Source organism: Trachemys scripta, chromosome 1 (assembly GCF_013100865.1).
Source record: "Trachemys scripta elegans isolate TJP31775 chromosome 1, CAS_Tse_1.0, whole genome shotgun sequence".
Classification (NCBI taxonomy): domain Eukaryota; kingdom Metazoa; phylum Chordata; order Testudines; family Emydidae; genus Trachemys; species Trachemys scripta.
In genome coordinates, this window is record NC_048298.1 from 54,245,648 (window position 1) to 54,272,871 (window position 27,224).

Below are 27,224 nucleotides of genomic sequence, written 5' to 3' on the forward strand. Positions count from 1 at the left end.
AAGAGGCATTGGGAATGCAATAGAATGTAAACAGAACTATCAAGGCAACAGAGGGAGCAGATTGCAAGAAATAGATCAATTTGTGTGTTAGCAAATACCAGTGGGGGAAGAAGCCAGCATGCTGGTTTCATGCTGAAACTTCCTTCAGCAGGAGACTCCATGTTGCCTTCCTCACAGCTTGAATGGATTTTCTTTGGGGGAGATACCCTTCAGAAGAATCCATTTAAAAAGGTTCACTGGACTATAAAAAGAGGGGCAGAGAAAACCAAGTTATGTTTTACCTAAGAAGAAAAAGGAACTGAGTACTTTGGACTTTTGTGGGAAATCCTGACCAGAGGGGTTGGTCAGCCATCTTGCTGGAGGAAGATTACTAAGGAAACTACCTTGAACAAAGGCTGTAGCTTGTTTTGTTAAGTCTTAGCCTCTAGAAAGTGTTATTCAGTTTTCTTTGCTTGTAACCATTTCTAACTCTATCTTTTATACCTGAACTCACTTAAAATCCTATCTCCTTTTGTTAATAAATTTGTTTTACTTTTAATCTAAACCAACCCATTGCTGGGTTTGATTTAAAGTGAATGTTAACTTCAATTAATGTGGCAAACTGTATCTTTAAAGCAACAAAAGAACCTTAATTTCTCTCTGAATGGTCCAAGGGAGGGCTGGACCTTGCAGAGTACATAGTTCTGGGAAAATTCAGTACTGTGAGTTGTTGGGGTCATCTTGCCAGGTTTAACAACGGCTGAAGGAGGTCAGAGTGTTGCCAGGGTGTAACAAGCAGGCTGCTGGAATCAGATCTGCTCAAAGACATTCAGTGCATGCTTTTCTGCTAGCTGGAAGTGTCCAGACAAGAGAAGCACAGCAACAGAGCATTTTGAGGCACTCAGGGTTACAAGGCAGGCAGGGACACAACCCCTTTACTGGCCTGGATTGCACCCCAGAACATGACACCATTTCCCTCATGTAATGGACTAATAGGATTCCTTTGTTCCTATGTAATTACAAAAACCCCTCCTTCATATTGTCCTTAATGCTGCTGGTCATAGAGGTTTCCTTGTGGTCTTTTGCTTCTGTTATCAATTGTCTACAGTTCATAGCAATAAATATAAATTGAAAGCTATTAACTTTCCCTTCTTTCCATTTGTTTTATATTATATATAAAAATGTATAACTGCTTTTGTGTCCCTCCTGTTATCAAGTTGGTGATAGCTTTGATGTCCTTGAATGTAGTATAAGGATATAAATGAGGCCTGTCTACTGAAGCCATACATGTGAATTTCTTGACCCAGGGATGCACTTTTTGAGGGACTGAACAAAATTCATATTTGTAGCACAAATTCAAAGTAAATGGATTATTGGAGGGCTGTGATGATGCAATGCTTTTTCCAATCACCTGTGCAGCTACTCCTTGGAGTCCATAGGTTGTAAGTATAGTCTGTCACAATTTCAGCCTTTGCACGTCGACGGAAGCAATCTATGTAGAAATCCAGTCTGTTGTTTCGACCGTCCGGAGGAGCAGCTGCTGGTAACCACACTTGTATCTTCATGTTGTTTGTGGACAGCATATATGCACAGTCTGTAGACCAACTAGCCAGACACCCAGCCTATATAAAACCCCATGTGCTCCCACTGAATAGGCTGCCATGGCACTTGGCTCCATTCCACGGGGAAGCTATGGAATTCTCTTCCTCCTTCACAGCAACCTCTCAGATTCCTGGCCTCCTACACCTACCTCCTAGTGGAACTGCAATAGTCTGCTGCCTATTGGTCCTTCTAGAGGTGAGCAGACTCCTTCCTTAATAGGGGAAGCCATAGGAAGTACATACATTTGTGTTTGGTATGCACTTTCCTTTATGCATTGTTTTAAAATAGTACGAGTGATATATAAATCCTATCAGTACTGATCTGCAGCCTTACCACTATTATACATTTTGTGTGTGTGTTTTAAACCTGTCCACTTGCAAAGATGCAGTGTTCTGAACTGATTTATATTTGAATGAGACAGCACCTTCTTTCACAAGAGCTTTCAGAGGGAAAATTACAGGCCAATGCACAGGAAATCTGTTTTTTCTGACTTAGGTGAAAAATTGGTTTTGTAGTGGTTGATACTGCAATAAAATAAATGTCCTCAAACTGCTGGCAACTGAATGTTTAAAGATTATTCCCACACTACTATAGTCAGGTGCGTGTGCTGGTAATACTTGTGAGAGAAACCATTTTAAAATTAGCCTCACTGACTGTCAAGATGACTCATCATCTTAATTCAACCTGAGTTATAGCTTCGACTAACTGATTTTGACTGGTGGCCAAAAAGGGTAACTTAGTTAGCTGTTTACAGTTTTGTAATGGAATTTTGTATTTTATATTTTTGTACCATAGACAACCTCATTTTTCAATGAACCAGAGTATTCCTGTCTACTGAAATTATTTGCTTCAGGGCTGTGTTTCTCAACGCCACCAAATCTGGGTTACTTTGAAGAAAATTGTAGACCTACACTTCAGGCTGCATAAGTATTTATATTCTAAAGGATAATTGATAAACATGTCAAATTACCCTTTTGAGCTGAAATTTGTCTCATTTGTTCATAGTTATGAACATGCAAGCAAAAATGGTTTAGGCTGTTTTTTAAACAGAATAAAAAAACAACAACAATTCCTGTGAGGATGTTTTGTTTTGTTTTTTTGCAATTTCTTTTTGAAGAATAGCAACCCAAAAGGAGCTGTTGGACATATGAAATTTGGTAAGGAGATAGCATGTGTGTGTGTGTGTGTATATATATATATATATAAATGTGCAGAGATGTGCATTTGGCTATTCTGGTGGAAAACTAGTTTTTCATTTGGCTAAGTTACAACAGTTTAAATTTAGTTTGTCCATGCCTACTGGTTAGTTTTTAATATAATAATCTATGAATGTTCTGTGGGTACTGCACATATGTGCATCTGTAAGCTAAATGGAATTTAATTTTAATGTGTAGGTGCAGGAAGAATATGATCTGGCCTTTTTGGGGAGCACTTCCCCTCCAATACACACTTTCGTGTTTTGAATGGAAGGAGCAGGACTTCATACACAATGTGGTTGCACACAAGAAATCCCACTGTGAATATATTGTGCAGTGTTCTAGTGCTGGATAGTAAATAGTCAAATATGATGGAATTTCTTTGTTTTTATATTTCCTTTAAAAAACAACAACAGAACTTTCCCTTTACAGTACAAGAATCTTAAGGTTGCGAAGTGAAGTACTAAAAAAATCAGGAATGCCCAGGCAACTTAAACCTTGCCTCAAATGCTTTAGGCCTGGCCCAGCACTACCAGGGAAAGACATTTACCCCCCAAAACTATCTTAAAGGGCCCCCAAATTATTGTCAGAGAGGCCAAAATTATAAATCACAGCAAAATACTGACACAGTAGCCAAATTTTACTCCCCTAAACTCTTAAAATCAAATATTTTCCAGGGATCTAACTAACTAGCCCCATGGACTTCAGGAAGACGGTTTGGTCTTTTTAAATAGTGACATCTAGGGTCCCCAAAATACCCACTTTCACACACACACACCCTGCAGAAAATAATGGGACCCTAGTAATGGCCCTGCTTTATGCATTACTATCTATGTTGCAATGCAAATTTATTGATAGCATTCCAGAAGCTTATCTGTGGGTGCTAGCTCTAAGGATCAAATCCTGGGGAAGATATCTGCACTAAAGAGTCTGGGCAACCTCAGCTAGCCACACTGCTGTGCAGCTAGGTTTCAGCCAATAATACGGCAGTAATGGATGTGCACCACTGCTCCCCACTAAATGCATGATTTTGATTCATGGCCATGCTGACCATGTCCCTGTCTTGCTGACAATCTCCCTCCCATGGGACTGCCCTAGCAGGGCTGGCTCCAGGCACCAGCTTAACAAGCAGGTGCTTGGGGCGGTCAAAGGAGAGGGGGGGCACCTGCGGCAATTCAAGGGCGGCAGCTCCCTAGCTCCCTCTAGGAGCGAAGGACCTACCGCTGAACTGCCACCGCCGATCGCAGCTTTTTTTTTTTTTTTTTTTTGCGCTTGGGGCGGCAGAAATGCTGGAACCGGCCCTGTGCCCTAGAGGGCCTCTTTACAATCTCAGAGCTTGCTGAGTCCTCTTGAGAGAGGGGACTCCACTGTTGTTATTCCCACATTTTAAACTGCCTTTGGTCCTTCTAGGGGTGCCCCCAGATGTGCCCCTAAAAGGGTTAATAATTCAGCCATGTATAAGATCTCATACAAGGCTATCCAGTGCAACGCTGGAGTTCACCAATACGAGCTGGGTGTTGGGAACCCATCTCCATGGGGCCTGATGAGCCATTGCCTCCCCACCCACAATTACTTTTGAGCCACCGGCTCCCAGTTCCAACATCTTCCTGGGGGAACAGAGGGTCTCGCATTGTGTAACAAAGAGAAAAGCCCCCAAGCAGTCCCCGCACTACAGCGCAAGAGGCTCAGAAGGGAGCCGCACAATTGCACAGTGGCGCTTAGATACTGAACAACGCCCGGTAAAACTCGGAAGCATCCACGCGTGTTTTCTGCTCCACGCGCAGCGGCTCTGGCCGCCGCATTCCTGCAGGCCGGGGGCGGGTAATATTCCGCGTCTCTCCCTGAGCGGCGGAAATGAGATTCTCGCCACGCACCCCTGCTTGTGTGTTCGGTTCTCGTCCTTCACTCGGCCCCGCAGAGAGACGGCAGCAGCCGCCCCCTCCCTGGAGCTGCCCGGCTGCTTCCCCGGGCTGTGGGCGCGCGAGAGGAGCCCAGCTGCGAACCCCTCCGGGCAGGCAGCGGGTCCCACCGCCGGCCCCAGAGGCGAGCGCTGCGCAGGCTGTTGGCAAGGAGGGAGGCCCTGTACGGTCGGCGCAGCAGCAGCAGAAGGACGCGGGCCAGCCATCGGCTGGTATTTATAGCACCGTGACAGCAGCGCCCTGGCAGAGCCGGAGCCTGGCTCACGTAGGAGTTTCCCGTTAGAGCAAAAGGTGGCTTCCGAGCTCGGTGAGTACATTGCATTTGTCTCGACGTATAACAGCCCAGCCCCACCCGTGTGCGAGAGGGAGCGTCAGCCTGGCCCCGCAGCGGCTGTGACCACACTGCAGCGGATTTCTCTTGACGATGGGCAGGACTTTGCGCGGGGATGGGGGCTGCTGCAGTTAGTATTGTGACACCCCCAGCGGGGGAGATTACAGCCCCTCTTCTGCTAGTATGTTGTTGGCATGATTCTTCCCAAGCAGGCACTGAAGATTGTGTGTGTGCGTGGGTAGGCGGGGGTGTATCACGGTATCAGGTCCTGATTTCCCTAATAAACAAACCACATTCAGTTTTAGTTGCAGACAATCGGTTTTAACGAGCTCCACTTACTAATTCTAAAAGATTTTTTTTTAAAAAGCCAAATCCTTGTATTGCCCAGGAAATAAAATAGGTTAAATGAGCATGTTGCAGTCCACACCTGTTTTAAAATAGTCCCCAAATTTCGGAACCTTTGCTCGATGCAAAGAGCACTCTTCTGTTTATTTTCTAACCTAGCGCAACTAGTTAAAGCATTGCTTCCTGTTGTTACCAAATAATGTCCGATAGGCTATGTCTTTTGCTCACTATCTGGTAACTCTAGTTTAACCAAATGATTAAAATATTTGGTGGATACATGATTGTCTTGTCCTTGCCCACCCGCCTCTTAAATTTAAGATGTCTAATTGAATAGAATAATTAGGACTTTTCTTCACGCTAACAGTAGCACAAAAAGAAGACAGGAATGTACTGACTTTGCAGTCTTAAATGTATCTTTGGTTTCTTGTTGTCTGTGCCCTTGCTAAATAGTCCTTAGCTTGTATGAGTAATAATTTCCCACTTCAAGTCACTTTCTTCAATTCATAAAGTTCTTCCAAAGATGACATACTTCCTTGTACTAGCTAATCAACTTTTAAACATACTAATCTATTTTGTGCTTTCTCTAATATAATTTTTGTTTTATATGAAGTTTTACACTGTTGCCCTGACTAGTAAATGTAATCTGTTGTTTTTAATATTTACTGAATGTAATATAGGAATCTGACAATAAGAAAAATCAGATATTGATTTTTTTTTAAAAAGTGCCTACATAAAGAACTATACTTATCAGAGAGACCTTTGTCATTGAAACAGGTATTATGCCGTAAACATATTCAAGAAGCATCTTATTTATTTTTTCCACATTGTATGACACTGACAAAAAAAATGTATTTCATTCAGTTATGTAGACTATATTTTTAAATGCTCATCCTGTAAAAAGAGCTGTTGGATTACTTCCCCCTCCATCCACCTGCCCACCCCAGTCTGGTTGCTTTGAACAACTGTAGTACTCGATAAAAAGCAACAGAGGGTTGGCTTGGTGTCTGCATGAATACACAATGAACCTACACTCTGAAATGTTTACAGAGAGACAAATATGTAGATGGAAAAGCACTGAAACAAGTAAACACATTTCAAAATTAGAATCGTTCTTGTATTCATGCAAAGTTGTTTTGAAGTGCAGGAAATGGGAGTGCCCTGCTTATAAGGTTGCATTTTATTGTGGCCTTTATCCCAAACCAACTGAAGTAAATAGAAAGACTTCCATTGATCTCAATGAGCTTTGGGTCAGGCCCTTCAAAGATTAACTCTGGGATTTGTTCATTCCTCCATGTGTAGTAATCTCCAGTGGTGTTGTTGGGAGGCTTATAAATCTCGCAGGTAATGAGCGAATGGACTATATGGTTTTCATGCGGACTCAGTCCAGGTTCTTTCCAAAAGGTGATGAAGTAGATTTAGTAGTAGGCCTGCGATCTATGTGTATGTGTGCAGGGGTGTTGGAACAATTTGTATAGTGGGGGTGCTGAGACCCGTTTAACCAAACTGTGAAGCTTGTATATAATGGAAACCACTTCAAACCAGGGTGTGTGGCAGCACCGCCAGCACCCCTAGTTCTAGCACCTATGTCAAAGAAGAGATAGAAGGAGGGATGAAAGGTTCTTAGAATCAAAATGTGTGGAGGCTTTGCTATATCTTTTTGAATACATGAGACAGGCATTATGAATTTCAAGTGCCATATAACATGTTTTGTGCTGACCCATATTCACATGCCATGTTAATTGTGATGAAGGTGTACTTTAATAAGAATGTAGAGATTTTAAAAATAAAAATGGCGTGCTAAAATGTAGAGCATGCCTTTACTGAAACTAACAGGAAGTCTTAATTTTTCTTTGCCTGGGTTCTAACACAGCTTTTGTTTTAGGGTGATGAGATGTCCCGATTTTATAGGGACAGTCCCGATTTTGGGGGTCTTTTTCTTATATAGGCTCCTATTACTCCCCATCCCCGTCCCGATTTTTCACACTTGCTGTCCGGTCACCCTATTTTGTTTGGAACTGTTTATCACTGGGTTAGTCTAGAATATCAAAAGTAAATCACTGAAAATGTAAAGTGGTTTGACTTTTGAAATGTCTAGGCAGCTTCCGAATGCCATGCTGATTGGTGGGTATAACAGTGTACTGCTATATCTTGTATACACAGGCAAACAACTGTCCTGAAGTATTTGAGAATGGGTAAAGGCTTCCGCTACTACTTCCAGCACCCCTGGTCTCGCCTCGTTGTGGCTTACCTGGTGATCTTCTTTAACTTCTTAATATTTGCTGAGGATCCAGTATCTCACAGTCAGACAGAAGCCAATGTTATTGTTGTCGGCAACTGCTTTTCATTTGTAACCAATAAATACCCTGGAGGAGGAGGCTGGAGGTTTCTGAAGGTGCTTCTATGGCTACTTGCCATTCTCACGGGACTGATAGCTGGGAAATTCCTGTTCCATCAGCGTTTGTTTGGTAAGTTCTGTAATGCATTAAATGACTTCTCACTAATGTTAACACTGTGTAGTTCTCTCTCTTTTTAAACTTTGTATTCATTATAATGTTTAAAACTGTGCAATAAAAACACTCTAAAACAACGATGATGCAGAATGCCCTATAGAATGTGGTACAACAAAGATTACATTCTTGTGACACAGAGGCCCATTGGTGCTGTCTGGCAAAGGGTTCAGTACTCTGTGTCAGCAACTCCTAACAGGCCTCACAACTCACTACAACTAAAACACCGCTTTCGTAGTATTTATCCATAAAGAGTGTCATGTAAGATATCTAATACAAGCATATGTCATACTGATCTTCATAATCGTTGTGAAATATATGTATAGATGATATTTAAGAAGTTATATGTATATATACTGAAAATGTATTCTGAGGGTCTGTATCAAGGTATGAGCCACTAGCACAGAGAGGTTTCAGACCAGGAGTTCTTGTCCATCTAGCAAATTGAGACGTACATTAAGCATTGTATATTTTTTTTCACAATGGGCCTCCCATCACTGGTTTGAACTGAATGCTAATAAAAAAAGAGACATGGGAAGTCAACAGGAAAAACAAGCAATGGGGGAGAAGAGTTTTATCAGGGGGTGCACTTCAAAGGTTTACTGGACTGTAACAAGGGGACCAATAAAGCATTTTGTTATCCGGCACTTCAGGAAGTAATCAGGCAGTGTGATTGCATTTATGAGAACAGGATCTCAACCAGGGTTGGTTGAAAATTCTGCAAAAAAGGCTTTGGGGTGAGATAAAACTACTTTAGACAAGGATTTTAGCCTGTTAAAGTTAAGTTTAGTTTGAGGTGCATGTTATATGTCACCATTTTTGATTCCATTATCGTTGCTCAGTATTTCTTGAATCTTAATCTTTGATAATAAATTTATGATTTTCACTTTAAATATATATCTTAGTGCTGTGATATTATCAAGGACCTAATCCTGAATTGTACTTATCAAGCTGTGTGTACACTGTTTTTTTGGGGACAGCTTTCTGGTAATTTCTGTGACCGTGCAGTGATAGGGGCTGAGTGTTATAGAGGGAACACTGCAAGAACTCGAGGGTTGGTGTGAACCTATTACTAGGCTGAACTGAGAGAGTGAGGTCTAAGGAGGCCTGGAAGGCAGGGGCTAGTGTTGCCAGAGGCTGTTGATTTCCGAGAGCTGAGCTGCAGCAGGCACAGACAAGACTGCTTCACTCAGAGAGAGGAAAGGTGCTGGTGAAGTGCCTCACAATACTGGGTACCTCTGGGGAGTATCACAATCCTCCTGGATATTAATCCAATGCTAATCAAAGCCCCCATTAAGCACTTACATTTTCATCTCAACTCTACAAGTGGGGCTGCATTTTAGCCTATCTTTCTCCATCCCATCGTTTACTTCATCGCTTCTATTTCTGGGTCCTCATTTCCATTTTCTCTTAGCTCTTCTCTTCCCCCCCCCCCCCACTGATTTTTGTACCATTTTCTATTTTTTGGTATTCTGTTTGCAAAAGAGAACTATGATCTGTTACCCCTAGGAGCCTGTTCAGAGCTTCCTGCAGAAGGGAAGCTGAATAACCTTAGTGAGTTTCCCTGTGTGTAAGATCTTGGTTGAGGGAGAAGCTGCAAAGTGCAACTGAGAATAACCACTCTGAAACCTGAGAATAAATAGTTTCTCTGTGCAGCTCAGCTCACTTCAGATGGAGGGGAGTGAAAAGACTTTTCTTTCTCCTCCCCCTGCTCTCTCCTGCTGGTCAAGTCCACATCTGGTTAATTTGACTTTTCTGCTTAACTTATAGATGGAGTTGGGCAGTGAGGGAGCTAGAACAAAGTGTCCATCTGAATATCATACCATATATCCAAATTTTATAGCAGTTCAGCAAAGACTGTTGCCATACATTATAAATGTAGTGCAATTTGGTTGAAGCATGCTAGGCTTTTACACACAGTGGGAGAGATGGGAGCGAAGTTTAGACATCCCATTTTCCTGAATTCATGGAGAGATAAAGGGGTGTATTCTCCTCTTGATGTGTTCTTATTAAAGTGTGTGAAATAATGTTAACAAGTGGATATCTTGACTGTAAAAAGGACATCCGTGAAAAGCTTTACTACATAGTAACATGCAGTGCAGCCTTTGAACAGGAAGCTCTGCAAGGGTTTTCCCCACTTTGTTCTGATGACTTAAAGGTAAAGCATGCGATAACCTGCATAAGGAGTAAAATAAATAATGACTAAAATTTTCTCCTGTTCAGTTTTCTCAGTCCAGCAAGTCCCTATTTTATTTGATGAATATCTCCAAGGAAAACAGTCTTTATCTAGAATTGTTCTGCGTGTCCTTATTGCATTTGATTAGGAGTAAATTGAATTTTAAGTGTGCCTTTTGGCTGTTAACACCATTATATTCTTCTTGATTTATGCCTAAGTATCTTGGTATTTGGTGAAGTATAGTATTTTTCCATGCATTTAATTTTGTATTTGAAATTGAAAGTTCATAAATTAATAAGGAAGCACCAGGAGAGGAACATTTAAAAATATGTACCTGTCTCTCAGAATGGAACAAAGAATGACAGTTACTCAAGGGTGGGGAGAAGACGGTGCCTGCTGTGCACTCACTCTAGGGATTTCCTCAAGCTTGCTGATTTGTCATCTGCCTTGATAAAAAAGCAGAAACAATTTACAAACTGATCCCACTAAATGGCATTCTGTATCTAAAAAGCCCCAAACACTGCCTACAAAAATAATAAACCTGAATCACCTCTTGTACATGTACATCAAATTACTTTGGGCCATTGTCCAAAAAACAGCACAACACCCAGCAAAGTGGAAAATTTACATATTATTCAAGTTGGGCTCAACTTTATCAGCTCACATCCTGGAATTCTTGCATCTTGTAAGGACAAGTCTTGGAGTCTTAACTTGAGCCAAAATCCTTTTGAATTAGTGGGAGAGATTTGGCCCAAAGTGTGGTCTCTAGTGTAATATGTTACAGAACAACTAAGTAAACATGGCACAACATATGAACTTAAAGCTTCTTCCATTTTAGTAGATTCTACTTGTTTGAGAAAGAGTCCCTGTACGTAAAATGAGGAATACACCTGAAAATGGGCAATATCTGTCAAAACAGGAAAAATGTTTTCAGTCCCTCATATGAATGTTGTGGTGTCCTTTGTCATAATTCTCATCTCATGCACGCTCACTAACATTTAATGAAATATTCACAATCTAACAAATTTACCCACAAGCATATTTATAGTTGCTCAGCTGGAACCATAAAAGAAAGATTAAAACACTGATTAAAAATTGGTTATTACAGAGACTGAGTTCTGCTTACTGGCTAGCCAGTGTGCCCAGAGCTTTCCACTTTTTTTAGCTCCTTTCTAAATGGGGTGGAGAGAGAGCCAATGCTGAGTATTTTAGTTAGGGTGCAAGCAGCTTGGGCCAGCTATCTCCTATTTAAAACAGGAGGCACCATCATACTATGTGCAATCATTTCCTCAGGCAAGCAAATGTTGAGTTTTTAATGGCTCCTACTCTACAATATGGAGACCTGAAATTCACAGTTGTTTAGAATTAAAATGATACATTTGAGTCTGAACATTGGAATGAGTGCCAAATAAAATTGGATCAAGACAAACCTTACTTTAGGAATTGTATCTTTCTATGGTCCTATGATGATAGTTGCACCTTCAAAACAGACAAATGTGTGTTCAAGAGTGCCAATTAGAGACCAATCCCATGGTTACTAATTCAGACAAAACTCCCATTGAAGTCAAGGCTTTCCAGTAGCAAGACCTATTCTCTGAAAATATCTGACTTTTTTTTAAGTATCTTGCATTTATATAGCTCCTCTTTATCTTGGAGGAGCCAAAGTGCTTTACAAACTATATATATATATACATATATGTGTGTGTGTATATATATATATATATATATATATATATATATATACATATATAGCAGTCTACCACTGAAATGTAGTCACCTGTGAGTAAAACATGGCATCTTTTTTAACAGTGTAGAGATAGAGTATGCAACAATTTAGGAAATGACATGACTATTATATGCAGATTGCAGAGGGAAGTTAGCTAGGCAGAACTGAATTTAGCCAAGGCAGCAAGGCCTGAGTACTAACGACTCTACTCTTGGAAGAAATATAGATCTTTAGCAGCTCAACATAAAGAAAACTTATAACCTGGGATAAGTTCATGAAATATTCGACCCCTGATGAGTGAGTATTTCGAAATGTCAAGGTGAGTGTTAACATAAAAGTTGATAGGCAAAGCATGTTCTTCATTTGCTGTCAGCAGTATATCAGATATTACCAGGAGATTTGTAGCTGTAAATAGCCAGCAACTTCATTGCAGATTTTTAATTTCTACTTGATGATTCCAGTCAAATAGGAACCGACACATTTGGTAATGAGCAGGTGAAAAATACTGTCCTCAGTAGCCCATTCAGTATAAATGTCAGTGCCAATCACTTAGTGAATGTCATTAAAAACATTCAACTCAAGGTCTAGCTCAACTACTTCACCACTAACTTTCCCCTTTCAGTGTGTCACTTAGCATTAGATGAAACAACATTAGTTTGGTCCTTACTTGCCAATAGGAACAATCTAAAAATTAACTAATAATAATTATCTCTCCCTTTCATCGCACAAGTGAATGTGAGTGAGTTTTCAAAAGCCAGCATCATCAAAATACTTGAAAAACTGACAACCAGCCACTGATCATGAATGCAGGTTCATCGGTTTCCAGCATTGACTGATAGCCAATATCAGATGTTGGCTTGAAACTAATCTGGGCACCATTCTCCTCTGAGGACATAAATGCCCTTCTAAATATAAATAAAAAGGAAGTAGGTTTCCTAACTGTTTCTTCTTCTTTTCCATTTAGAAAGGCAAAGTGACATTTTTACCTCTTCCTTTCTTAGGGCTTGATCCACAGCCTTCAGTGGGCTTTAGATTAGTCATTAAATCAACTCGATGCTATGTTATATTTGCAGTTAATTATAGAGGTTTAAGGGTACGTCTACACTTACCGGAGGGTCCGGCGGCAGGCAATCGATGTTCTGGGATCGAGTTATCGCGTCTGGTTTAGACGCGATAAATGGATCCCGGATCGATCCCGGAAGTGCTCGCCGTCGACGCCGGTACTCCAGCTCAGCGAGAGGAGTACGCGGCATCGACGGGGGAGCCTCCCTGCCGCATCTGGACCCGCGGTAAGTTCGGACTAAGGTACTTCGAATTCAGCTACGTTATTAACGTAGCTGAATTTGCGTACCATAGTCCGAAGTGGGGGGTTAGTGGGGACCAGGCCTAAGTAGGAGGGATGCACCAGCATCTCAAAATTCCTCCAAAAATCCTCCTCTTTCCTTTAAACTCCCCTTAAGCATCTAATTCCATAGGAGTCATATCTCTCACTTTCTAAAGCAATAGTGAGAGTCTCCTAGAAAAGCTACCAGTGTCAAATTATTCATTAATGAAGGATGCTTTGCCCTTAAATACAGATCAGCATCTAGTGACAACATATACATTGACTGAAAACAACTCATACATAACAGGTTTCAGAGTAGCAGCCGTTTTAGTCTGTATCTGCAAAAAGAACAGGAGTACTTGTGGCACCTTAGAGACTAACAAATTTATTTGAGCATAAGCTTTTGTGGGCTACAGCCCACTTCATCAGATGCATAGAATGGAGCCCAGCTGCTGGAATCAGAAGCTTGCACAAGAATCCCAGCTCTCATTAAAAATCCACCAGTCAATCAATAAAAATTCTAGCCCTCATGGTTGCATGAGGCCAGCATACCCTGAAGGTTAGAAACCAGAAAATAAATAAGCCCTGCTTCCATTATCTGTATGGTGGGAGGGGAGAGAGAAAGGCGGATAGCACTTACTATTTAGTGGTGTGTCAGAGTTACAGCATGAAGTGTTCTCCTGACCAACAAGTGGAAGCTAGAGGAGCAGAGCTGAGGCTCAGGGCTCTTTCCTCAGAAGAGGTGGAGCCTTTTTTGGGGCAGGGGTCATGTGCCCAATGATGATTCCTGTGTTGAGGGGTGGACTGGGAGAGGAGTCACAGCCTCATTTCAGATTTTAGGAAATGTCTCTCATTTTCAGTGCAAGGGGCAAGACAGCTGATTTACAGACTCTTTGTGTCAGCATCGCTGGCCCAAAGGGGCCCCAGGGCAATGGCAAAGCAGGGCCTGAGTGTTTTAATAAACATTGCATCAGCTACTTGTAATCCATGACAACAGATGATGAACCCATGGCTCTTTTTGTAAACACACTGACATTTTGTTAACCTAAATTCCCACTGTAGCCTCACTTTGCTCTACCGTTCTTCATGTGGGTTCCTAAGGTGCTGTGTAGTACTGTTGTGCCCTATTACACTCTGCTGTGTTCTGCTCAAGAGATGGCTGCATTCTAGTGCTCAGTAGAATGAATTCCTGTATGTGTCCCTTACCTACCTTACAGGAGGGTTGAGAGGTTTAACCGGTGCTCCACTGCCTAGGTGCTTGGATACCACAGTTGATGGGGGCGGTATAATGACCTGCCTAGAACAGAATTTCATCTTGCAGAGTCATATAGACCTGTGCAAGCAAAAATCAGACTTGACATTTGTAAAGTGCTTGAACTCCTTGGATGAAAATGATAGAAGTGCAATGCAGTGTTATTTTGCTATTTTTATGGCTCATTGTCAAACGCCTGAAAGCAGATTTAAAAGGAAAAAGCTGACACAACTTTATTTACATCCACCAGACAAAAACTTATTGAAAACCAAATAAGGTCACTGAACTGCATAAACTGAACAAAATCCAGGAAATACCTAGCTTAGTCCTCACCTGACCACTGCAACCACAATTTCACTTTTCCCATTATCCCACCTACAGGTATCACTCGTAATACACATACCTTTTGCCTTCACTTCCATACACGTACAACCTTGATTTCCAGTCAAATGGAGTGATCAGAAATGGATGTGTTCTAAAGGTTCAGATTAAGTGTTGAACTGGGTTGTGTTGAAGTACATAGCTAGTTTGTGTGGCACAGATTTGTAGTTGGTTATTATTCTGATTTATAAAAATATTGACAAATCTCTAGGTACCTTTAACAAAGGTTATGAAGACAAATAATAAAGCTAGCTGGTAACACCAATCTTTTTTACATCCCTCCCCCATTCCCAACAAAAATCAATCTCCAATAAAAGGTTCCCACAAGCATCCTTATGCTCTCACAAGCCTCACTGACTCCTTCCTGCCCCAACAGACTTAGAAAATAGATATGCTTTGCCATGGGCTTAAAAGACCAGAAGTGTTTCAGAGCAAAGTGGCTATTAGTTGAAAAGCTGCAGGCGCCTCCACTGAGGGCTTCCTCTCTTTTAAATTGAGTGGGATCCAGATAGGGAGCTTCTACTAATCACAGCTGCAATGATATGGCATGATCTCTCAAATCGGCAGCCATTTTAAAGTTTTTTAAGTCGCAGCTCACGTGGTAACTAAGAGATAGCCAGTGCATATCCTGGAGCACTGATTTAATGTGCTTTAATATAAATAATTTAATATAAACACATTTTTATTTATATTACAAGAAAGAGAAAATTAACCCTATAAAGCCAGGGAAAGTCATACACATTCCATGGAGAATAAAAGTGACAAATCTTGACACAACCGTCTTAGACAGAAAAAGCAGAATGCAGAGAAACATCTCCAGACAATCATAGCAGCAACAACATTTCATTTTAATTTACATGAGGCACTAAGATCAAGGCCTGAAATTTGGGACAACCGGCTTGGTTATTAGACAAAAAATTCTAGCTGCCGGTGGACAAGTGATCAGAAAAAACACTTTCCCAGCCTGCTGCCTCAGACATCTCTTCAAGCCAATGTGGTTGCATAGAAGTGAGAAGAGAAATATGGGCCATGATTTGCAATGTTGACACTCTTGAACGTGTAACTTATTGAACTTTTTTGAGGAACAGAAAGCAAATCTGATATTAGTAAATATGAATGTTCCTCAGTGTTTGAGATAGAATGTTAAGGACCATTTGTGAGTTCTGAAATAAGTTCTGTGTATATTAGATTTAATTATATATAATTTTTTAAATAGGCCACATTTTGGGACTAAAGTACCTGAAAATGTCTCTTTAACCTACCAAACTGTATTTGACTATTCTTGACTATTCATCCTTACTTAAAGTATCTATTTTATCTGTATTAGGCTCCAGTTTAGGAAAAGATCCCTATTCAGGAAAAGCACTTAAGCATGTGCTTCAATTCATTGATTCTATTCTGTGCTAGTTAGGTTCTTACACTAATCTCATCAAAGAAGTATCAAGTACAGAATCTTATATTTGGATAATATTAAATGCATAGTGGCCCTTGCTTCTTCCATGGATTTAGCCACATAAATGGGATTAATATATACACATATATAACTTATTACAATAGTAAAATATGCAGGATCAAATTCTGGAGCAGCTTTGACTTACGTCTGCTGAGGAGGATTTCATCTGCAGTGCACAGCTCATGGCATGGAATTGAACTTGCAGAGTTCTTGATCCTCCCTTACCAGAAATGAACAGGAGATATTGAACTTCATAAAGTGAGGGACTTCCATTCCAGGCAGGAGGTCATTCTGTACTTCAGCAGTTGAATTTTAGTGTGTCTCTACTCACACTGTAGCCTCACTGTACACAGTGTCAAGAGTGTCAAAAGCTACCTCCAGAGAGAGAGAGAGAGAGAGAGAGAGAGAGAGGTAAAAGAAAAAGCAAGAGTCAGTAAAAACTCTTGGGGAGAGTTTGCGTCCCTCAGCCCCAAACACTGGAGCAGGTTCAGAGCAGGCTTGGGGCTGAAAAGAGAAAGAAAAATGAATGAGTAGATAAGACTCTAAGAGGGGATGAGAGGGCAGGAAAAGTTCCAATCCGGAGAAGATGAGAGTGGAGACTAGGAAAATGACAGTCAGAAAAAAATGAACTCCATTGGAGCTATAGCAAGGAGCCCTATAAGAAGAAAGAGAGGGGCCATCTCCACAGGGACACAGAGAGAGTCAGAGCGCAAAGTGCCCTAAAAGGGACAAAAGCAAAATAAAGAAAGAGCCTGGAGAAGTACCAGGATAATGGAGCTAATGGCTCCTCTGATTCTCCACCCTGCCGCTCCACCCATGCTTTAATTTTGTTGTTGAATCACCCTGGATAAAATGGATACACCATGCTGAACAATTTCCAGGTGGAATCAGGACTTGTGAAGAGTGAGGAATACCAATTTACCCATATTCATCACGGGGGAAAAAGGAAGTTGATATTCTGCAAATATCAGGCCTCACTGAAAATCAATAGAATTAGTATGAAAAAGTAAAGAAAACGCTCGTTTATTTCACTAAGAATCCAGAGCTGTCCCAAGACATTAATAAAAAATAAATGGTAGATGCAAAGAAAAAGGAAGAACATGGGGAGACACTTGCATAGCAGGTGGGAACTACGTAGAATAAAAGTAACAGTTGGGGACACGAAGATTATGGCAAAATCTTTGACCTACAAAAATAGAGTTTTCATAAAGACTTTGTGAGAGAAGAATTTAATAGAGGAAAACCAGAAAGAAAGGAAAGAGGAGATCAAACCAGGGAAGGCTACAAAGCTCTCAGTCTTATTGCAGATGTGCTGAGAATGGTGGAAAAATATCCCACAAAGAGAAAATTTCTACAGCAGACCTGGCAACAGAGCTTCATGGCAGTAATGAGAGCGTGAAAAAGAGCCAGAGAAAGAGACGTGTCCAACAGATGTGACTATAGAGCTGCAGATGTCGGAGTGTGATACTGATCAGAATGAAGTTCTGACTCCTTTGCTGCCACGTCAGTTCAGAGGAGCAGTTCAGTGACGATTGTAATCATAAACCTGTGCTGGATTTATCAGCAAATTTAACAGATAAGCCCACAAATGTAGAGACTCTGATGCCACGCAAACTAGATCAAGCCTGGAGCTTATTGCAGATGAAAACAAGTTAGTTCACTGACTGGATTCAAATTAGGCTCCACACAAACTATTGGTGCTACTATGACTTGAAAGATGCCTAATTTGCAGAAGAACTTACAGTCTGTTGCAGAAGGCAGGCAAAATGAACTCTTATTCCACAGACAGAGGGATGACATCGTGCATGGATATAGTGAGAGCTATTCAGATGTAGACTTGCAGTTGGCAAACCTTATGAAGTGGAAGAGGATGCTCAATTTGATCAAGAAGATTGTGAACCAGACACTATGGGGAACCCAGAGCTAGAGAATGTAAAAAGCAACTTAAAGAAATACAAACAAAGTAAAGCCAAGGAGCAGGAAAAGGGCAGTACAGAGACAAAGAGAGTACTGAGACGGTCAAGGGACAGGAGGAAAAGGGAAAGCCAAAAGTCCAAGGAAAAAAAACCTGGTGAAATAAAACTTAGTAGCAACAAAACTTCAATATTTATCACAAAGCGAAAGGATTAGTAGAGGTGAGGCCAGGACAAAAAGTTTTGGCTCAAGAGCTTTAAGAAGATGTTAATGTAAATAGTTTTAAATGATTTGGGTTTTATTTTGAATTCTTTATATTAAGTAAAAACAGTTTTAAAACTATACAGTAACTCCTCACTTAAAGTCGTCCCGGTTAACGTTGTTTGGTTGTTATATTGCTGATCAATTAGGGAACCAGGGTGGAGCGGCAACCCCCCCATGAGCTCCCCGCTCCCCTAAGTTCCCTGTGCAGTAGCCACCCAGCAGGCTACCATTGCCAGCAGTTCAGCTGTCCCTCCTCCCACTGCCATGTGCTGCTCCTGCCCCCTGCCTTGGAGCTGCTCCTGGGAGCCTCCTGCTTGCTGTGCAGGGGAGGGGGGATGAGAGGGGCTAATGTAGGGTGTCCCCCTCCCCCCTTCTCCTGCCCCCCGCTTACCCCTTCTCCATATAGAGCAGGATGGGGACAGGACAGGGCTCAGGATGGAGAGAGCTTGCTGGCCGCAGCTGCTGTCTCAACTTCCTGATCTTTTTAAAGGCAATATACTTAGAGTAATGCCAGTGTACTTAAAGGGGCAATGCGCATCTCTCTCCCACTCACAGGGTGTGTGTCTCTGTCTGCCATACTGTCTCCCCTCCCTCCATTCGTGCTGCCTTGTAGAGTGTGAGGTTACATTAACAATAATGTGTTAATCCTTGAGGGCTCAGCCGAATGCTAGTTCATCATTTAGCAGTAAGGCATTCCCTGGGAAATATCTCACCCTCTTCCACCCTCTGACTTCACCACCTCAACCAAGCTTCACAATCATCATTGCTGTGTACAGTATTAAATTGTTTGTTTGAAACTTATACTGTGTGTGTGTGTGTATATATTATATAGTTTTTTGTCTGGTGAAAAAAATTTCCCTGGAACCTAACCCTCCCCCACTTACATTAATTCTTATGGGGAAATTAGATTCGCTTAACATCATTTTGCTTAAAGTCGCATTTTTCAGGAACATAACTACAATGTTAAGTGAGGAATTACTGTACAGAAAATGAAATGTGGAGTTGGGTTGAATTTGTAGAGTTCGTGGTCCTCCAGTCACCAGTAAAGACCAGCATATGTTATAGGGGGAACTTAATAAAGGGAGGGACTTTTACGATAGGAGATCATGCTCTAGCCCTCTCCTAAAGCAATAGGGGGCAGATCCTCAACTGGTAGAAATTGCCATAGCTTCATTGACTTCAGCATACTTCAGCTAAGGATCTGTCACTGGCATTGGGTGTCTAACTGCTCACACCACACATGGTACTGCACTGGAGTTCCTAATATTGAACATTTGCAAGTTCAGGGTTTTATGCCTATGGTTTAACAAAGTCTGTGATCAGTGTGGTTATTAGATATAAATGATACATCATGTTACATAAAGAGATATAAGGTTTATATTAAGTTGAGAGAACAGAATTAGTTGTCTTCCAATAGAGGAGCATCTTCTAGTGGGACTTGCTGAAAATTACAGTTAGTTAAATAATAAATTTCTGGTCTTTAAAATAGCTAAGCTGAAGTGTAAGTGATACACTTACATATGATGGAGAAAAACTAGAATAGTAATGATTTTATTTCCTCTCAATATTTGTGTTGGTAAATGGATAATTCCTTAAAATCATAGGGAAAGAAAACCAGAGCCTGACTAGTGGAGAGAATGTAATCGATCACATTTGCATGCAGCTCTGAGAGATAAGGTCACAGGGTGAGGTAATATATTTTACTGTACCAACTTCTGTTGGTGAGAGAAATACAGACCTGAGGAGGAATTTGAAAGCTTGCCTCTCTTACAAACAGAAGTTGGTCCAATAAAATATATTACCTCACCCATCTTGTCTGATGATCATATTTGCTGTTTTGCAGCAATTTATTTTTGAAGACCTCTTAAAATTAAACAAACAAAAAACTGACACACTTCTTAGCTTTTGATATGGAAACGTTCAGTGATTCTCTGCAAAAAAAAAAAAAAAAAAAAAGGTGCAGCTGGACAGATGGAGGTGAGCGGTGTCAGTAGGTTTCTAGTGTGTTGCATGAATGACCTTTCCAGAGAAGATACCAATGGATTGCAAACATGCTAAAAAAGCCTGTTTTTAGTGCAGGAAATGGAGGCTACCATTCTAGTGTGTCTCTACAAAGTAACTTCCCTTTTCACATCAGTTTAAAAAAGTACCAGTGTCTAATATGTGACAATTGGATTCAGAGCAGCTGCAGCATCCCTTCTAAAAGGGGTGTAAAGTTCCCAGGCTACCCGGCTGGCTGCCAGCCTGATGGGCAAGTGAGCTGCCTGGCTACTAGGCTCTCCGGGCTCCCCAGCTCCCTGAGTGAAATACTTAGCAGATGGGCCACCTCCCCAGCTTGCTGGGTGGGGAGCCTGGGGGTTGGCCAGCTTAGCAGGTCATGGAGAGGGGAGACTGGGAGCCTGTGAAACGAAGTAACCCACTGAATGGGCTGCTGTGAGTCTGGGAAGAATATTTTGTTTTGGAAACACCAAAACTTTCCTGCTGTTGGAACTTTTTGGTGTTTCCAAAACAAAATGTTGTGGAATTTCAGTTCCACAAAGCATTTTGAGTTTTTGGCTTTTTCCTGATTTGGTATGAAAAAAATATTCCATAAACTTGAAATTTGTCATGGGAGGGAAATTCTGTTTCTCAGCCAGCTCTAATTTTGTTCTTTTGCATGGAATGCTTATCCATCTTCATTCTTTGTAAGGCATAGAATCAAATGTATGCTAAAACATAATGTCTTCTGCTTATTTTAATGAATATTGTTAAATGCTGCAAAAATAATTCCATGCTGCGAACACATCACTAAATTATGTCTAACTTTAATACAAAGTAAATTTTAAGGGGAATGTATTCATTATCTTAGCCCTGAGATTTGGGTACATTTTTGAATACACATTTGTACATCTTCATCTATGTCTGTGTTTTCCACAATTGTGCATGCAAAACAGAGCTCTCCAGATGCAAATAGATATTTAGGCATTCACGTTCCCATTTTGCATATACAAATATCTTATATGATCACACAGCTTCACAAAAGTAGGCACAAGAACACATGCAAAACTTGGGTCTTGCTCTATGAAAATCTTATCCAAAACTGAATTTGTTTGTCATTTCTCCCCTTCTCCTAAAAGGAGTCCAGTATTTCCATGTCAAAACCTTGATTAACCTCCTGTTTCTCTTGTGTTAGACTATTGAGGGCCAGATCTTCAGCTGGTGTGTATCATCATAGCTCCATTGAGGACCTGGCCCCACATCTTGCAGCTCTCTGGTTATGGTGAGTTGTGGCTTCAAAAAATTCCTTAGGAGCCTATAAAATTGTTTCTTATTTGGTCCAGTGGGTCAGTATTAACTAACACAAATTGCTCCCTCTCCCGGGGATGAATTCCCTTCTAGCCTACTTTGCAGATAAATTAACTTTCTGAATATAGTAATTTTCTTGAGCTAGTTTATTTTATAGGCAACATACTGCAAAATAAACCTGCTTAGAAATCCATTTGCCTACAGAGGCCTTTACATAAAAAGGTTTTGATTGTTTACTTCTTAACAGGAATTTATATTCTCCGTTTGTACATACAAAATACATCTTTGACAGCAGTCTGAAGGTTGACAACCTTGGTGAAGATGCATATGTAAATAAGATGCAGGGGTTCTCTAGTATGATTGATTAATGTGTCTGAAGCCTCCTTTTCTGAGGGGAGGCTATGTACTTTAATGGGAACTTCTTGCATGAATTTTTGAGAGTCACTTGGAGACCTGGGCTCCTATGAATTTGTTCAGTATAAATATGAATTTTCTTGAAAAAAATTATCTACAGGGCCATTTTTGCAGAGAGTCAAAAGAGACTTAACTGTAATTCCTCTTTCTACTTCTGTGAACATTTAATTCTTTTAGCAGGGTGGCTTGCCCCTCTAAGGGCTATAGGCCTGGGGCCAACCAACCCTAGATACTAAGGGATTGTCTACACTTAAAACGCTACAGTGGTACAGTTGTGTTGTTGTAGCACTTCAGTGAAGACACTGATTCACCTTCCCGAGAGTAAAGAATTCTTCCGTTGACCTAGAGCTGTCTACACTGGGGGTTAGGTCGGTATAACTACCTCTCTCAGGGATGTGGATGCTGACGTAAATTCCTAGTGTAGACGAGGCCTAAGTAGGCACACCTGAGCAGGGATCATCTCATTCGCCTATAAAGAGCAGCAGGAAGCTACAGAGATTATTTCCCAATTTCACTGAGGCCTTCGGCTTTGTAACTGTGGGGTCTGAGCATGAGCAATCAGTCTCCACAGTCACAAAGTTGAAGGCATTGGTGAACTGGGAAATAAAGCAATTCTACCACCCTTCTCAGCAGCCTTCTGTTGCTCTTTATAGGGGAGTCCACTGATCCCTGTGCACAGGGCCGTCCTTACCCATACACAAAGTACACAACTGCGTAGGGCACCAGGAAATTTGGGGCACCAAATTTCCTGGTGCCCTGCACGGCTGTGTGCTGTTCCAGCCCCTGCAGAGCCCCACCCTCACTCCCCTGAGCTCTGCAGATGGCCGGACCTGCACTCACCGGCGGTGGGAAGTGCAGACTCGGCCCCAGCCACGCCGCTGGTGAGTGCTGGGGGGTGGTTCCCCCCCAAACCAGCTCCGCCCCCCACACTGGAGGCCTAGGGCCTGCCCCCCTGCAGAGGCCTGGGTGCCGCGGAGGTGTGGGGTCCCACACGCCCCTCGGGGGGGGGGCTGCATAGGGCCCCAGAATAGCTAGGGACGGCCCTGCTGTGCAGGTATCTCTACTAAATAACTAGGCTTGGTTGGCCCCTGGCCTAGAGCCCTTAAAGGGGCAAGCCACCCTGTTACAATCCTTACATATCAAAGTCCAGAACTACACATTTTTTGCTAAGGAAACTTTTAAAATAATCTTTAAGGGGCTTCAGTTCAAGTCTGGCATATACCCAAAATAAGGGGAAGCCCATACAAATATCCCACTGTTTTCTGGTGTGGAATCATTAAACACATTTATTGAAATAGCTGATATTTTTGCTGCCTGCAGTACCTCCTGGCCTAAGAATAGGGATAGCATGGTGTCTGTAAGGTAATCAACAACCTGAGACAAACTTAGCACAGCTCCTAGTTCAGGTTCCTTTGTTAGAAGTATTGTTGACTAACCTACAAGGTCCTGGTTTGAGGCTTAGCTGCGGTAATATTCAGGTTGCACATAGTAAGTCCAGCCACTGGGTGGAGGACTTGGTTAACTAGTTGCATCCACTTTAGTGCCTGCCGCCAACAAGCAGACATGACTATGCCCCTTTATAAGGTGTTATGCTAGTTTCAGTAGGACATGGGTGTGGGAAAAACTGGTTTAAATGATCAGCCTTGAGCATATTGAAAGTGCCATTCTGTTGCTGCATGAAGTCCCTCCTATCAGATAGTATTAACCTTGGTACAGCAGGGTTCTCTGAGTATAATCACGCTTTTCTTGAAAGATACATCAAGGATAATACTGTATTTGGGGCTGCTCAGATGTTATTGCTGTGGGGCACTTGGGAAATCAGTTAAGAATTTTCAGAATATCACAACAACCCAAAGGCACTAAGTGAATATATAACCAACTAAGACATAAAGGAATTCATAGATTCCAGGGGCAGAAGAGTCCATTGTGATCATCTAGTATGACTCCTTATATAACACAGGCCACAGAACTTCCCCAAAATAATTGAGGTATTGAGCTCTAGTGTCCAAAACATGATAAATAGGCAACCAACCAAAGGAACATAATCCTGTAGTGTACAGCCGCAGCATGTTTCCTTTTGGATGGCAAAGCACAAAAGACTTTGTATGTGTTTATTATGGATGATAAAAGCCCATGACTATGTGAGATGTAGGGGAAAGTTAGACAAAAGACAAGGGATAACTTGGCTCCTAACTAGTGTCAAGCTATGATTAAATGTAGATTGAATTTATCAGATTGGACCTCAATGATCTGGAACATGTAAATGACAGAGCAGAGGAAGATAGAAATAAAAAAAAACATGCATCTTTCTTTTTAAAGCATAATCTTTGACTGGGTCATTATCAGTCTGTCTGTGTGCTCAATTCATTCACTAATCCATCACTATGAACAAACTCGTATGAATGGATCAAATTTTCAACTACAGGAGCATATGTTGCAATCACAGAACCTCACAAATACACACGTGATCTGATAGATGTGCATGTTAGATAAGTTGCAAGAGATGAGAGGTTCATATTCTTTCATTAGGATCAATGAATATAGAGTAGAGAACATACCCTAAAGAAGGATTCCTTGGAGTCCTTGTTCCTTGGGACACAGTCAGAAAGAAAAGGGTACTGGCGGCAGGAGGGGGGAAAGTGGAGCTGCTATGTAGTAATCTTAGAATAGTGATCTGTAAGAATCCTATGGATACTGTGTGTGATAACTACAGGAGATAATGAGGACAGCGATGCAGCATGTCTTTCCAATTGCTTTTTAAGCTTTCCTCACTGTTTACTGTTGGGTGCACTAGTGTGTATCTCTAGAGCGTGAGACTTGAGTGAACTAGGGGCAGGTCTTTCATGATAGGAGGCCCTTGCCTCCAGAATTTTGCTACCACTAGAAATTATTCTGAAGGAAAGTCTAATAATTTACAAAAGCATATAAAAGGCAGATTTTTTTAGTGGATTTGTAAGTGCTGGCTGCATTTTCCCTTCCTTTAAGTTTGCTGCCAAGATCTTTATCATCTTTGTTCTTTTAAACTGTAATGTAAAAGAGGTTAAAGATTTTTCTATTTATGTTGGTCCACTAAGGTTCCCCAAGACATCGTGGGAAAGCTGAGAACTGACAGAGCACAGCTGCATTGCAGCCCCTTTTTGTCCCTGAAACCCTACCCCCTATCTCTGACATGCCCTCTATTGCATAGGAGCTCGGTACCCTGGATTTATGCCAGCTGAGAGCTCCCCTCTCTGGAATAATTTTGTCCAGACTCCACTTCTTTGCACTGTCCAACCAGCGTAAAGAAGCCAGTTCAGGTGAAGAGAATCTGGGCCAATACATTTCCTGTAAATGTTGTGAACAATTTGGGAAAACCCATAGACTCAAATACATTTGTAAAAAATTATTTGTCAAAGAGTTATAAATAACACTTTCATAAATCGTGATCAGTTTGTGAGCAACTATCAAAGAGCAGAATGACCCTATTCAATGAATAAATGGTTTGCAACATTTAGTTTGATAACCTCATGCATCCGAAGAAGTGGGCTGTAGTCCACTAACGCTTATGCTCTAATAAATTCGTTAGTCTCTAAGGTGCCACAAGTACTCCTGTTCTTTTTGCAGATACAGACTAACACGGCTGCTACTCTGAAACCAACCATTAATTTAGTATTTAAACAAAGAAATCACAGCACTGTCCACCAGAGGTTAATGTTGGTATTACCTTGGATATGTACTGTACTGGAGCTAAAGAAACAAGAAAGGTGGATGAGGTAATATTTTTTATTGGACCAATTTCTGTTGGTGAGAGTGACAAGCTTTTGAGGTTACACAGAGCACTTCTTCATATATTACCTTACCCACCCACCTTGTCTGTCTAATATCCTGTGGCCAAAATGGCCACAACAACACTGAATATTATACTGGAGCTATTTTTTTTCAAGGCAGAAATGTCACCTGGGAAGAATCTGGATTCCAGTTAAACTCTTTTTCTGTGAGGTACTGGAAAAAAAACTCACTTACTAATTACTGCCTTGGATGGAGTTCTGAAACAATTTATGCTGAGAAGTAGAATGAAGAAGGATCTTGCATTCGTTTGGGAGTACAGAAGGCCAAAGGATAATTTTAAATATGTTGTAGTTCCAACATATGTAGTTTCTTTGAAATTTCGAAACTTAAAAAAAAAAAAAGACAATGAAAGCATATCACCACACATTCCCTAGGTGCCTTCTAACGAACATAATTTTCTATACATTGAAGTTATCTAGAGAGAGGAGAAATTTATTCACCCAAGTAACTCATTGAACATTTTATAATCTGGAATGTAATCACATCTGCTGAGCTCAACAATCTGCACTTCAGCAAGAAACACAGTTGCTGTTTCAGCTGCTAAAGCAGATTTTTCAGCTGTTTGTTTCCTTACTGAAAATTGTTCTAAAGCATTACGAGAAATCAATATCTATTTTCACTGTTTTCTTTTGAATTGATTCAGCACAGTTGTGTCATCCTGATGTAATACTAACAACAGTAAATACAAACCTTATGTTTAAAAGGACATTACAAGTCTACCGTAAATCGACCAAAGCAAAGAAATTCAGAGTTAAACTTGTCTCCTCACCATAATTCTGAAACATTTAGAGGAGAGGAAAGTGATCAGGAACAGTTAGCATGGATTCACCAAGGGCAGGTCATGCCTGACTAACGTAGTTGCCTTCTATGACGAGATAACTGGGTCTGTGGATGAGGGGAAAGCACTGGATGTGTTATTTCTTGACTTTAGCAAAGCTTTTGATACGGTCTCCCACAGTATTCTTGCTGGCAAGTTAAAGAAGTATGGGCTGGATAAATGGACTATAAGGTGAATAGAAAGCTGGCTAGTTCATCGGGCTCAACGGGTAGTGATCAATGGCTCCATGTCTAGTTGGCAGCCGGTATCAAGTGGAATGCCACAAGGGTCTGTCCCGGGGCCAGTTTTGTTCAATATCTTCATTAATGATCTAGAGCAGGGGTCAGCAACCTTTCAGAAGTGGTGTGCCGAGTCTTCATTTATTCACTCTAATTTAAGGTTTCGCGTGCCAGTAATACATTTTAACGTTTTTAGAAGGTCTCTTTCTCCTATATTATAAGTCTATAATATATAACTAAACTAAAGTTGTATGTAAAGTAAATAAGGTTTT

At 41.2% G+C, this 27,224-nt stretch overlaps 1 protein-coding gene across 3 annotated transcripts in view; it reads left to right on the forward strand.

Annotated features, from left to right (window-relative positions):
* The first annotated feature begins 4,465 nt into the window (after nucleotides 1-4,465).
* The window catches only part of TMEM117 (transmembrane protein 117), a 345,104-nt gene continuing 322,345 nt past the window's right edge, over nucleotides 4,466-27,224 (forward strand). Inside the window, exons 1-2 of one of the 3 annotated variants that reach the window (XM_034769923.1) lie at nucleotides 4,466-5,003; nucleotides 7,533-7,837. In XM_034769923.1, coding sequence (XP_034625814.1) covers nucleotides 7,561-7,837 — 277 coding nt within the window. In that variant the 5' untranslated portion in view covers nucleotides 4,466-5,003; nucleotides 7,533-7,560. Of the gene's footprint in view, nucleotides 5,004-7,532; nucleotides 7,838-21,541; nucleotides 21,629-27,224 lie in introns of those variants that run through there. The other 2 variants (XM_034769909.1, XM_034769918.1) reach the window with 2 other exon arrangements.